Source organism: Asparagus officinalis, chromosome 7 (assembly GCF_001876935.1).
Source record: "Asparagus officinalis chromosome 7, Aspof.V1, whole genome shotgun sequence".
Classification (NCBI taxonomy): domain Eukaryota; kingdom Viridiplantae; phylum Streptophyta; class Magnoliopsida; order Asparagales; family Asparagaceae; genus Asparagus; species Asparagus officinalis.
In genome coordinates, this window is record NC_033800.1 from 24,895,737 (window position 1) to 24,909,430 (window position 13,694).

At 37.2% G+C, this 13,694-nt stretch overlaps 1 protein-coding gene and 1 long non-coding RNA gene across 2 annotated transcripts; one reads left to right on the plus strand and one right to left on the minus strand.

Moving 5' to 3' along the window:
• On the plus strand, window positions 510-7,248 carry LOC109848389. Its single transcript, XM_020417855.1, has 3 exons — window positions 510-1,954; window positions 2,310-3,648; window positions 5,994-7,248. The coding sequence occupies exons 1-3, from the start codon at window positions 1,185-1,187 to the stop codon at window positions 6,411-6,413; spliced, it is 2,529 nt and encodes an 842-aa protein (XP_020273444.1). The 5' UTR covers window positions 510-1,184; the 3' UTR covers window positions 6,414-7,248.
• On the minus strand, window positions 7,150-10,011 carry LOC109848390. The gene is made up of 3 exons (XR_002248778.1): window positions 9,847-10,011; window positions 7,545-8,162; window positions 7,150-7,268 (listed from the first exon to the last, which is right to left on the minus strand). It is a non-coding gene; the product is annotated as an uncharacterized LOC109848390 (long non-coding RNA).

Below are 13,694 nucleotides of genomic sequence, written 5' to 3' on the forward strand. Positions count from 1 at the left end.
AAATCATCCAACAAAAATCATAAAACCCAACCTGAACTTCAGTAATTTTTAATTACTGAATTCCGTAGAAACAAGGTTAAACCAAAGGCAAAAAAAATTCGCAAAACTTCGACATTAGATTGTTCTTAAACAGCACTCGGGTTTACAGCATACTAACTGCACCTCAGTGTTAAGCTGAAAGAACATGTATTAAAAGCAATTAAGTAGTCCCTGAACACCCGTACAAGATTACCACAAAACAAGACATAATTCCATCTGCAAATATTTCTTTCCGCTATCTCAAAAGATTTTAACTTAGAACGCCATTTCCATGTACTTGTAGATTTGTAGTTGACAATGTGCATAAATTAATACGCTCATTACCTTAATTGAGTCATACACAGAAAAGTCTCATGCATTTCACAAAACATTTAGCTTAATCACACAGTTATGTGTCAGCAGAAAGAGTCTTCCTGTGGTCCCTTCATAGCTGGCTCTATGAACAGCTAAAAAAAAAACTCTCCACAATTATAATAAGCAGTAATTCTAATGAGATGATAAATAGAAGATTAAATATTTTTCATAATCTTTCCTTCTAATAGGAGCCAACCTTGTAGTTAGTCAACTGAAGTCAATTTAAGATATCTGTAAGATTGTTAACCAACCTAACAAGTCAGGAACATAATGGATGGATATTCCGTCACTTCTCAAGAGCATAATATAATTAACTCCACAATGAAAGGAGAGGAGAGGAGACAAGACAAGGGCCCATCTCTAAGATAAATAATTAAAAATAAATTAATAAAAGGATGAGATGGAAGAGGTGAAAGAAGAGTCTAAGGTCCTATCCATAATGATGAAGCCACAAGCATATCATAATAGGAATCAAGACAATGACAGCAGGTAATCAATAGAAGCAATTGGCTTCACTTTCCCGGATCTACCATATTAGCCAGCTTGTAAACTTGCTGAAATTTCCCAGCCATTATTGTATGAGAATTTTCAAAAAACATCAAAATCACACTTTAATCCTCGCAGAGAGTACCTTTGACAGCTTCAAACAGAAGAAAGAATAGCTCAACGGTCCGAAATTTCCGCCAATCACTGTCACTTCCTCAATTAATATATGCTGATACATCCAAGAAACCAAAAAAGATCCAATGATATCAAACTTCCATCATTTTTCATACAGCATCTGATACAGTATGAAATCCAAGAACGAGAAACCAGACCATGGAAACAACCCAAGCATCCAACTAGAAATTATCCGCAATGCAGATGGAGGCAGCGGCAACCCCTCCAAAGATGGTCAGGCTTCCACCTTGTTCGAACCCCAAAGGCAACAGAGCTATCTGACCCCCAGTAGTAGCAATGGCAGAAGCCGTGACAACAGCAAGAATGCCAATATCCCTGCACCTGAAAAGAAGTTGACCCTCTTTGCTCTCCGCCTCGCAATCCTGGAAAAATCTGCCAGTGGCCTCGGAACTCTTGCCTTTATTTGGGCAACTGTTGTACTTCTTGGTGGATTCGCTTCAGCCCTTGAGAGCCAGGATTTCTGGATTGTAACTGTGATCCTCCTTATAGAAGGCACAAGGATCTTCAGCCGTAGCCATGAGATCGAGTGGCAGCACCAGTCAACCTCATGGTCCCTTGCCAGCGCGGGACGGTACAGTTTTCGAGCATTCATATCAAGTTCTCGGTTCTTTGGCCGTGCCATCAAGGCCTTGTTCCATTCATTTTCTGTATTCCAATCAGACAACCACCGTACTCGTGAAGTCACAGATGATCTGCAGATGGGAACTCCAGAATCCCAGAACTGTGACATTCAAAACACAAATCAAAGGACATGGAACTATTCTGATGTTCCCTTTCTACCCTATGTTGGCTGGGTCTTTCTCTCTAGAAATGTTAGCAATATCTTTTATTGGCTCCAACTCATTTCAGCTGCAGCATCTGCTGCTCTCTCCTTGATGAGGCTCAGTCAGCAAGAAGTCCACAAGGTCGCTTGCCAGCGGCAGACGGTACAGTTTTCGAGCATTCATATCAAGTTCTCGGTTCTTTGGCCGTGCCATCAAGGCCTTGTTCCATTCATTTTCTGTATTCCAATCAGACAACCACCGTACTCGTGAAGTCACAGATGATCTGCAGATGGGAACTCCAGAATCCCAGAACTGTGACATTCAAAACACAAATCAAAGGACATGGAACTATTCTGATGTTCCCTTTCTACCCTATGTTGGCTGGGTCTTTCTCTCTAGAAATGTTAGCAATATCTTTTATTGGCTCCAACTCATTTCAGCTGCAGCATCTGCTGCTCTCTCCTTGATGAGGCTCAGTCAGCAAGACTACAGAAAAAATAGTGGAGATACCGATACAAAGAACCTGAAGCCCGCTCTCAATATATTTTATGGGATGGCTCTGGCTGAGGCCCTGATGTTCTTAGTGGAGAGGGCTTACTGGAACTGGGAGATCGGTTACAAGATGCTTCTGGATAAAGTTTGCCAGAAGTGTGCACTTGGACCATCTGGATTGATATCAATCACGCGGTTCTTCTATGATTCATACTCGAGGTGTATTGAAGGCAGCATCTTTGATGGTCTTAGGATGGATTTGGTATCCTTTTCTCAGGAACTCCTAGATTCAGGGTACCGAGATGAGCAACTTATTGGAGCTCGGATCCTTCATAAGTTTGTGGCCAATGATCAATTTTCCAGTTACACCCTGCGAAAGATTGGGACATCTACAGGGGTCATAGAGAGGTTAATTGAAATTTTGAACTGGAAGAACCCAGTGGAAGAGGAGATCAGAAGGTCAGCAGCAGAGATTGTCTCAAAACTTGCAGGGAAAAAGCAGAATGCTATCCGAGTTGCTGAGATCCCAGGTGCAATTGAGTCAATATCATCCCTTCTGTACACAGGTCTACACTATGATTCAAGGCCACACGAGATTGGTCACAGGTTTGTTGTCGCGGACCAAACTGACTACGAGTTTTCGGTGTTCAACCTCTTGGGCTTGAAGATACTTAAGAAGCTCGCTCGTGACCATGACAACTGCTGGAAGATTGGGAATGCTAGAGGACTCATGCCAAAGATCATAGACTTCACGAGCACGACCGAAAACCTGCTGAGGAATGACCTAGCACCAGAATCTCAGATAAAGATAGTGAAACGGTCACTAAAATTAGTTAAGATCCTGGTGAGCACAACCGGCCAAACAGGGAAAATGTTAAGGAAGGAAATATCCGATATTGTGTTCACGGTGAGCAATATTAGAGAAATCTTGCAATATGGAGAGAGCCATATGGTGCTTCAAATGCTGGGAATCGAAATATTGAGCAACTTGGCGATGGATGAGGACGCGAGGGAGATCATTGGGAGCACAGGAGGAGTGATTAGACTGCTACTTTCAATTTTCTTCATGCCACGTTTGACAGAGAAACAGAACTCTGTGTGCACAGAAGCCGGAGAGGCATTGACTATGCTGGCTTTTGAAAGCAAGAGAAACTGCAATCAGATAGTAATGGGGCCGCAGGTCATGGAAAGGTTGGTTGATTCACTGAATGATCTGGTGCTCCAAGTCAATTCGGCCAGAATCCTCAGGAATTTGTGCGCTTATTCCGGGCCTGAATGTGTGAGTCACTTGACAGGAGTCACAGCTGCTTTTCCTACTGTAAGTCTTTTTTTAAGCTCAATTCTGTTTCTCCTGTAGATATATTTGGTTCCTTCTTTCTTGCACTGATTAGACCAAGTAACAATGCTCGTATTGAGGAAGTCAGAAGATATAATAATAACCATGTACCCAATGATACTCGAACATAATAATCTAATTTCAGGACAAAACAAGCTAGATTAAAACAATACTGAAAAGGGTGTGTTGCTTCATCGTGTTTCGGTTAATGGAAAGACGGGAGTCCGGATCAAAAACAGAATGAGTACAGTAAGTCCATCTGGATCTCAGTTTCTAGAGTGAATCAAAGGATGGATAGGAAACAAATACAGTAACAGGACTCCATTGATCTAGCTGTTTCTGAGCTATAAAAAAATAATAATAATAAAAAGAAGGTATTAGGAACAGCCAGGAGATCATTTATGCATTAGTCAAACATACATCATCTACCTCCCATGAGGATGTTGACCTGCAACTTATAAGTACCTATGATTATTCATTTCATTCAGGCTGCATTTCATCATGGTATACATTACCAAACTGTCAGGTTGACACAGGAATCAAATGCGAAGTAGAATAATAAAAAAATATTATTAATAGCTATCTGGTTATACTCTGGAATCACTGGGGAGATGACCATGCTACAAGAAGATGTGAAATTCCCAAAACAACAAAAATCACACAAGTCTTTCACAGTGCTTCAAAGTTCAATCAGTAAATGCCCACTCAGTATTTCAGAAGGATTTATTTCAGCAGAGTCAATATCCAACGCATCATCATAACTTTCTTTCTTGTGATTTAGTAAAAAGATGATTCAAACATAGCACATTAAATGTCACTGACCACTTGATGTTGTATCTATGTCACCTGTGTTTATGCATTCAGACCACGAGTAACATTTCTCACATAAAGTTCTAGTTCATATGCAATACATAGATATCAGTGTTTCAAAAGCGAAAGGCGAGTTTAAGGTGATGAGTTTCTATGTTGCCTAAGATGAGAGACACCAAAAAAAGGCACTTGTCTGAGTGAACAAAGAAAATGATTTAGGTACTATACAACAGAATATAGTAAAATCAACAAAGAAAAAGAAAAAAAAAACAAAAGAAGACACCTTTGCTGGGCAACTTTTCTTTTGCACTCTCGAAAATAAAAAATAGAGGCAAACACATTTTGTGCCCTTCCAACCCACCATAGGCGAGCGCCTGGCACGCTTAGGCAAGCACCTAAGGTGCCAAAAGATGCTTCCTTCAGTAACATCACCTGGTGACATGCGAGGCGCTAAGGTACAAAATCGCCATGCCTGAGCACTTGAGGCTCTAAGGTGTAACACTTTTACAACACTATAAGAACCTTAATAATGACCAAAGAAAATGTAATCAAGTGAATGTTCTCTCTTGGTCATATTCATCCTAGAATTTTACCTGTTCACCATTATCAACACACCAATACTTTCCCACAGTTACCTCTTCCACCTCCATCTTCCCCACATTTCCCTCCATCATAAATGTTTCCCTCCTAGTTGATAGGATTTGTCCATTAAAGATGGTCAATAATGCATCCACCTATATTTAGATGGTGGGCCGTTGCATCTTTGTACCAGGATAGCATTCTTTTCTTAATATTCTTTCTAATAACTTTTTTTTCCAATCAAATCCGAGACATCCTTCATAGTCCAATTCTGTACAGATCTTTGGAAACCTTACGATGCATTTATCATGAATTAACTGTGAATAAAGTTTCTATTTGTAGATATCCTCCAATCCGTTAATCTCACATGTGTCTCAGTATAAATTTTGAAAAGACAAATTGATCAATCAAATCAAGTAAATTACCTAGAAGACCTCCCAAATATGGCAACCATGTATTCTGTTAGGTGGCAGCAAACTTTAAATTTGCTCCCGTGTAACAGTATTGTGTGTATAGAGTATAGTTGTACTTTTCTATTATGTGTTACCTTTATCTGCATGTGTGTCCACTTTGTGCCCCCACTGCTATGAAAATGCAATAAAAAGAAATGCTACTCTGTATTCTTCACTAGATGCACTAAAAGTTTACCTAACTTGTAAGTGTTTATTATCATGTGATTTTACAGCAGACTGTAAGTAATTAAACAATGTAAGTAATAGTCAACTCATTGAGAAGGTGTGCTGTAAATTATTGAAGATGAAACCATGAGTTCTACCCTTAAATATACCAGATAGTTAAGTTAAACTGTAGTTAATGGGTGAGGAATGTTCCATGTTCTGTATAGATTACTAACCTTGGAGAACATATAATGTTCTCTTCCCAAATCAAGGGGGAAAGAAATAAGAAAAATCCCCTGATCCTCTTTAATACTGCAATAGGTACTGGAAGGAATCATGAACGGAAAAGATAAACTTCTTGAGGTATCACTTGGCCTTGCCACACAGATATTCAGATTGACAACTCGAGAAGAATATGCTGAGAAACTCGAAAGAGCCGGCATTACAGATGAGGACATTGCAAACAGGTTGGTACAAATATTGAGGATATACATCTACCCAGAAATTAAGGTTCCAAGGATAAGGAGGTTCTTGATCGAATTGGCAACATGGATGATGAAGCCAGAGTCAAAGTATATACAGATATTCAAGAATCTGCAGGCTGATGAAGCATTCAGGAACGTTGCAGAAACCACATCAGAGCTCGAAAGCTTCAACTTTTTCTCCGGCAGTGTTGGTGTGGGAAAGGATAACATAACTCTTTCCTCCCTTATAGATACAGCACTAACTCTAATGGAATAAAGCTGAAATTGAGTGGAAATTTTGGTTCAACAGCCCAAATCACATGTACAGAAATAACACCACAAAACACTAGAAATCACAGAACATAGGCTGAGGTATGTAGTTTTTTGTCTAAGCAAAAAAAAAAGTTTTCAAGGAGTTGTTACAGACTGTATATGTTCATTGGTTTGTTAAACCTCTAATAGCATAAAATTTTATTAAACTAGTAGCTAAATGATGCATGTTTCTATATTCTGGAACTCTTCCCAGTTGGTGAAACAAATTACAGGTATTTCTATCTAGCATTGAGGAAGAAAAAAAAATGTTCCCACTTCCTCTATAAACATGTCAAGTGCTCTCCTAGGAGTGAGTTGTTCCCATAGTTTGTAGTTACGATATAAGAATATTTATGTTAGTTATATTTGCAATTCACGCACAAAATTTCAAATGATTAGCCAGGAATCCATGGCGTATATCTATGCTTTCAACAGCAATGAATGTGATAATTCAATCTAAACAAGTGTAGCTTCTGAGTACATTTAGATATATAGATGGTAGAAAATGCAATTTGATCATGATTAATTGAACCAAAGCTTGGCACATCATGCTGTAATGAAAATTTCAGGCTTTTTTATCCAGAAAAAACTTCTAATTGTAAACAACATCTATGAAAATGTTAGTAGATAAAGAAAGAAGAGAAAATTGAACCTATTGTAGTCATTTACCACGCTGCACGCAAGCATGACCGCCATGGTACCTTTTATTCCTCCAATGTGCTGTGTTAAAATATGTGACTGGAGCTGAGAATTTCACCTGATTACTTATGAGACAATTCCTGCTCCCATAGCCCCCCTCCTTGCAAAGAAAATCTTTGTCCTGTTAGAAGAACTCAATAGTTCAAGTATACATCATACAAGTCATGCGTACAAACTTTGTTCTCATCATCAAACTCAAATGTAGTGAATAATGATATTTTTTGTTACTGTAACATTGTAAAAAATATAAGTGTTCATGAACTAAAGCAGAGAAGGAAAAGAATTGGGAAGAGAAAAATGGAAGGAAAAAAAAGAATCTTTATGGAATTCTCACCCAAAACCTATAAGATAACAAGGGGAATCTAAAAAACAAATGTAAAGTTGCTTGTTATTTTACCCAAACTAGTCTCAATCCAATCATGCACAACTTGCGAAATAAACTTAATTTCCTCCTGTAGTTGCTCGTACACCAAGCTCTCTGTTGCACATCCAGCTTGTCAAAAGAGATTTTGGAGATGCACTTGTTAATGCTTCCTCTTGAAGTCATCCCTAATATGTCTTAAGCAATTTCGTTGGTGATGCCGTGATTGAAATCCACTTTCCAATGCACTTGGAATTCCCTTCATCTTATCTGATATAAATGTAATCGTCCTCGCTTGCACATTAGAAATATGCAAACTAATGTATGCAAAAAAACCATGACCAATTTTCTGTGCTTTTAACTTCAACAACTGCAAAAGCTAAAGGAAATAAACCGTCATCTGCATCTACTACAGTTGCAACAAGCAATACGCCATTATATTTACCATATAAATGGGCACCGTCAATGCTAAGAATAGGACAACAACGATTGCATCCCTTGATAGAAGACATTGCAAACCAGTTGGTACAATTACTGAGATAATACATCAACCCAGAAATTAAGGTTCCAAGAATAAGTAGGTTCTTGATCAAATTGGCAATATGAATGATGAAGCCGTAGTCAAAGTATATACCGATCTTCAGGAATCTACAGCTGATGAGGCATTCAAGAGCGTAGCAGAAACCACGTCAGAGATCGAGAGGTTCAATTTTTTTTCTCTGTGTTGGTGTCGGAAAGGATAACATAACTCTTTCCTCCCTTATAGATACAACACTAAATTTAATGGAATAAAGCTGAAATTGAGTGGCAATAATTGGTTTACCAGCCCAAATCCCATTGGTTTACCAGCCCAAATCACATGTACAGAAATAACAACATAAAACACTAGAGATCATAGAATATAGGTTGAGCTACGTAGTTTTCTATGTCTAAACAAAAAAAATGGTTTTCAAGGAGTCGTTACAGATTGTATATGTTCAATTTATTGGTTGGTCAAACCTCTAATAGCATAAAATTTCATTAAACTAGTATCTGAATGATGCATTAGTCATGGACCAACTTATTAGGCACATTTATGATAAAATCCCATAATGTATATTATTTACAGATGATATAGTGATAGTTGATGAAACTAGAAGAGGTATAATTTCTAAACTAGAAAGATAGAGGCAAACTTTTGAATCTAAAGGTTTTCGAATTAGTAGAACAAAAACAGAATATATGGAGTGTATTTTTAGTAAAACTAGGTAAAGAAGAGAGCCTATGATACATATTGATGGTCAAGAAATACCTAAAACTAATCATTTTCGCTATTTAGGATCAATCATTAGGCATAATTGTGAGATAATGGATGATGTTGTACATCGAATCAAATCGAGATGGTTGGAATAGAGGAGTGCTCCGGGAGTCTTATGTGATCGTAGAATACCAATGAAACCAAAAGGAAAATTCTATACGATAGTTATAAGACCAACTATGCTTTATGGGTCAGAGTGTTAGGCAATTAAAAAACAACATGTTCAAAAAATGAGTATAGCAAAAATGAGAATATTGCAACGATCTTGTGGGTATACACTAAAAAATAAGATAAGAAATGAGTGCATCCATAGTAAATTAGAGGTTGCTCCTATTGAGGATAAAATGAGAGAGAATATATTAAGATGGTTTGGTCATGTACAACGGAGAACACTTAGTACAGCGGCTAGGAAAAGTGATAATATTATAGTTAATGAGGCTAGGATATCTAGAGGTAGACCTAAAATAACTTTGGTTAGAAGCAATTGAAAAAAATATGATTATGACTAACTTAACGGAAGAGATGACCCATAACAGAATAGAATGGAAGAATAGGATTCATGTAGTCGTCCTTAAACATTTGGGATAAAGGTTTGGTTGTTGTTGTCATTTGTTGTTGTAGTATCTAAATGATGCATATTTTCATATCCTGGAAGAAAAAATAGTATATAACCAATCAAGTTTGAATAACAAACTTTTTTGAATAATTATCGAACACCAAAGTATATAACCAATCAAGTTTGAATAACATTTGGTATTCTGAGTCAAATCCGTATAAGACTAATTCTTTATCTATGTAGGTTAAAGACTAATTCTTTATACAAACTATCAACATAAGAGTAAGCATAACAATAATCTTCATCATTTTCATCGATTATTAAACAACACTAAACCTCATTATATTTGCTTGATTATTCATCTTCATTAACCAATACTTCAAACAATACAACATCATTTTACACCAAAATTTTAAAATTTTTTCACTTTGTTACCATAGTCTAAAATCAAAATAAAGAAATATAAATTAAGACCACAAACTCACTTGCGGGTGAACGGTTCAATCGACCGGCAGACTAAAACGGATTCGGGCCCGATATTGCTCCTCTGCAGCAGGATTAACAGAGAGGAGATGAGGAGTAGCAGCCTGGAATTAGGGTTTCTGATTACGGATGAAACAGCCATTGGAGACTGAGAATCAAGGAGCGGAGAAGGGAAGAACAATGCCAAAATTTTGGCTTATTTGCAGATATACCCCCTTAAATTATTAGGATTTGCAAAATTGCGCCAAAGGACAGTATTTGCAAAACTGCCCTCGTAAACATCCCAGAGAAATGCCCTTCCACTTAACCCTGTCATAAAATATTCTCAGAATATTCGTTTATTCAAATTAATCTAATATAACTAATTAATTAATAACTAAAACACCCCTAAATTTTAGTCATGACTGCTGACCGCCGCCACTGCTGCTAATATCTATTCTCGAATTACTTTATTGTCAAAAGCGCGAAAAAGATTTCGAGATGCCGAAGGACATAAAGAGACGAGTAAGATGGAGGAGGAGATGATGAAGACATGTCCCCTTACGTATAGAACATGAATTAGGTGAATTCTTTTTTATGGTATTTTTATTTATTTTTGGGTAACTTAATTTGGATGAATAACCCCCTTAACTTTCACATTATCAGAATACCGTCCTAACTGCGGGGACTATCACAACCTTCCCTTTTAAACTTTCCGATTTTGTCAGAAAACATCATTTAACTTCAAATTTTTATTAGAAAACACCCCTAAATTAGGAGGGGTTTCTGTTAAAATCTCAAGCTGTGGGGATTTTTTGACAACCCATAAACTTAAGGGGGGTTTTCTAATATTTTGAAAGTTAAGGGTGGCTTTCTGATTAATCACCCAATGTAAAGGGGGTTTTGTGATATTTAACCTTTATTTTTTTTATGGAATCTCCTCAACTAAAATGAAAAAAAAAATTATGTGATATCATATATTTACTTTCTTTTTTTGTTTGGTAAATGAAAAAACTTTATTCATCACCAAATTGATAAATGTATTTACAGCAAAGCTCTCATCTTAAAAGAGAGATTCCAATAGAACTCAAAAAACTAAGCTCAATAGGAATTACTGAGCTCAAGACCTACAAACAAATTCTCTGTGAACTGTGAGAATGCCTCTGAAATGAGCACAGGGAGAAAAACGACAGGAGGTGTTTGCACAAAATACTGACATTGTGCTTATACTCCAGGCTTCTACTTACTCCAGGGAGAAATGATTCAACAGATGGATTAGCACGAAATAAGCATAGTAAAGAGCTCTGTAATCAAATATACAACTATGCACATAGAAGTGCACAACTGGCTTTACTCCAGGAAAACTGCAGATCTACTCTTCAACCCAATAAGAGGCTAAGGGGCTATTGAGCACTGTTATCAATACTTCAAACTTGATCTCCTTAACCATTAGATCCACATCTTTATATTTGCCTTGGAAGAACCTGATGTTGCGCTCTCTCCATAGACAGTAAATTGTATTTGTTAATGCCATTCTCTTTAATTTTTGTTTGAAGCCCCTTCCTCTCAACCTGTTAGAATACCAGCCAACAATGTGATCCCATTGGCAAGATCTCCAGTAGAAATTCAACCATTCCATAACTCTATTCCAGACTTCGTTAGAATATGAGCATTCAAAGAACAAGTGATCCCTTGATTCCTGTCCTACTCCAGAACAGAGATAGCAATTATTTGAACTTATTATACCCCTCCTTAATAATCTGTCCTGAGTAAGAAGTCTGTTATGGATTGCCAACCAACATACAAATGAGTGTTTAGGGACATTTGATACATCCCAGATAGTATTATACCAAGGCACAGCTTGCTGAACAGAAGAGAGAGCATGGTATATAGTTGACAGCTTGAGTTTAGCATTGTTGCACATAGACAGCTTCAAATTGTCAACTCCACCAAATCGATCAATCAGTAAATCCCTGACCTTTAGTAACTGTTTCCAGTTCCAAGAGTCCCCATTTCTTGCTTTTACTTGCCAAATTTCCTTATCTCTTAAGTAGAAGCAATTAATCCATTTAATCCATAAAGTTTCTTTATTATTGTGAATGTACCATAGGTATCGTAAGCCTGTGGCCAAATTCCAGTTTAAGGCTGAGAAGACCCCTAAACCACCATTTTTCCCAAGCTACCAAAGGAGCTTTGTTTGAACCCCACAAGAACTTCCTACATAAATCATCTATTCTTTGAAGAACATTTTTAGGAAGGATATAGTTCGAAGTCCAATAAATTTGAACACCAAGAATTACAGTTTTAATAACCTGGAGTCTTCCTGCATAGGTGAGGTTTCTGTGATTGCTCCATTTTTTGAATTGACCTTCAATCTTTTGGAAGAGAGGGATGCAATCAAATGAGGACATTCTCTTGGAGATAAGAAAATATTCCTCCAATTCCATTGTTACCTTCTCAAAAATTAAATGTAGTTCTCCGATACCAATTTACGTAGATGCAAACTCTTAGCTTTTACCACAACTAAGATTTGTACATATAGAAGAAACAGGTAACAAATACAAATTCCTCTATAATGCAATCATTCATAATGTATCTAACCCCTTCAAGCCACAACTCCACACAATATATAATATTGATTAGTGCAGAAATAAACATCTCACTAGCACAATTTACTGACACATGCATATACGGTAAAAATGATGAAGCTAGTATATAATTGCAATGCAAAAAATTATCAACAAAATAGTCAATTTTTGTCAATACTTGCAAGAGAGAAGATTAGATGAAAGAATGATACTGCCTTTTCTTCCTCTTTCTTCCTGTCCTCTTGATCCTCCAACTTGTCAAAAGGTAACAGCTTATCCGAACCTAAGATAAGAGAACACGTTAGTGCTACAACCTAAACTATGAACAGGGTTAACTGCAGATGGACCTCCTGTGCTATCACCCAATTATGAATAGACCCCCTTCTATTGTTGTAGATAGGCCCCCTGTACTATCGCCTAACTGTAGATAGACCCACTAGTATTTCAAAAAAAAAATATATGTAATCAAACTGTTCATAAGCAACACAATAATATTGCATACAGATGTTAATAAAAAACAAAAAAATATTCAAGCAATAAAGTAGTTCCTGAGCACCCGTAGAGGATTACCGCAAAATAAGCGCCATAGTTGTGTTTGCAAATCCTACCATCAACTATCTCAAAGATTTTAACTTATTAACTCCGTGTCATGTGCTTGTAATTGACCATATGCATATAAAACATGTAGATTTTTCATCAGCAGAAAGATGTCAACCTTGTAGTTAGTCAAACGAAGTCAATTTGAGCTGGTGAAACAGAAAAAATAAGGGATCTATTAGGTCGTTAAACAACCTGACGAGCCGAGAACAAAAAGCGTGTAGATTCCAAACTGTTGAAGAGCTTAATAATTCAAATCTCAATAAAAGGAAGGAACAGGAGATGAGGGCGAAAGAAAAAAAGAAAAATGAATACAGAATCCCTCCTCTTGCTTTGTTTCTTCAGAGTGGATGAGTCGTTTCAAATCAGTAGACCAAGTGCAATGGCTAACAATTGGGACAATTATTTGGTGCAATGGCTAAGCAAGTGGATAGGCAAATGAAAAGTAGGGGAGAGAAAAGGCAAAATTTGCCTACCGGTTAAATTTTACCAAGGGCCCCGCGTGTCAGCAAGTGGAGGAAAGATAAAGTAAAAAACTTTTGAAAAACTAGTTGTTGTGGAGTTGAAAGGCAATTGGAAAAGGCAAGTGATGTGGAGGGAGAATAAAGTAAGGTGGAAGGAGAGAGAAAGGCAATATTTGCCTTGCCATTGGAGATGGTCGAAGAGTGGGTACGTGTAATTTATTT

What these genes read in the sequence shown, in the direction of transcription:
- LOC109848389 (XM_020417855.1), top strand. Translation starts at nt 1,185, where the DNA reads ATGAAATCCAAGAACGAGAAACCAGACCATGGAAACAACCCAAGCATC. An exon ending in GCTGCTCTCTCCTTGATGAG is followed by an intron (nt 1,955 to 2,309) that starts GCTCAGTCAGCA and finishes CTCCTTGATGAG; the next exon opens with GCTCAGTCAGCAAGACTACA. An exon ending in TCACAGCTGCTTTTCCTACT is followed by an intron (nt 3,649 to 5,993) that starts GTAAGTCTTTTT and finishes ATACTGCAATAG; the next exon opens with GTACTGGAAGGAATCATGAA.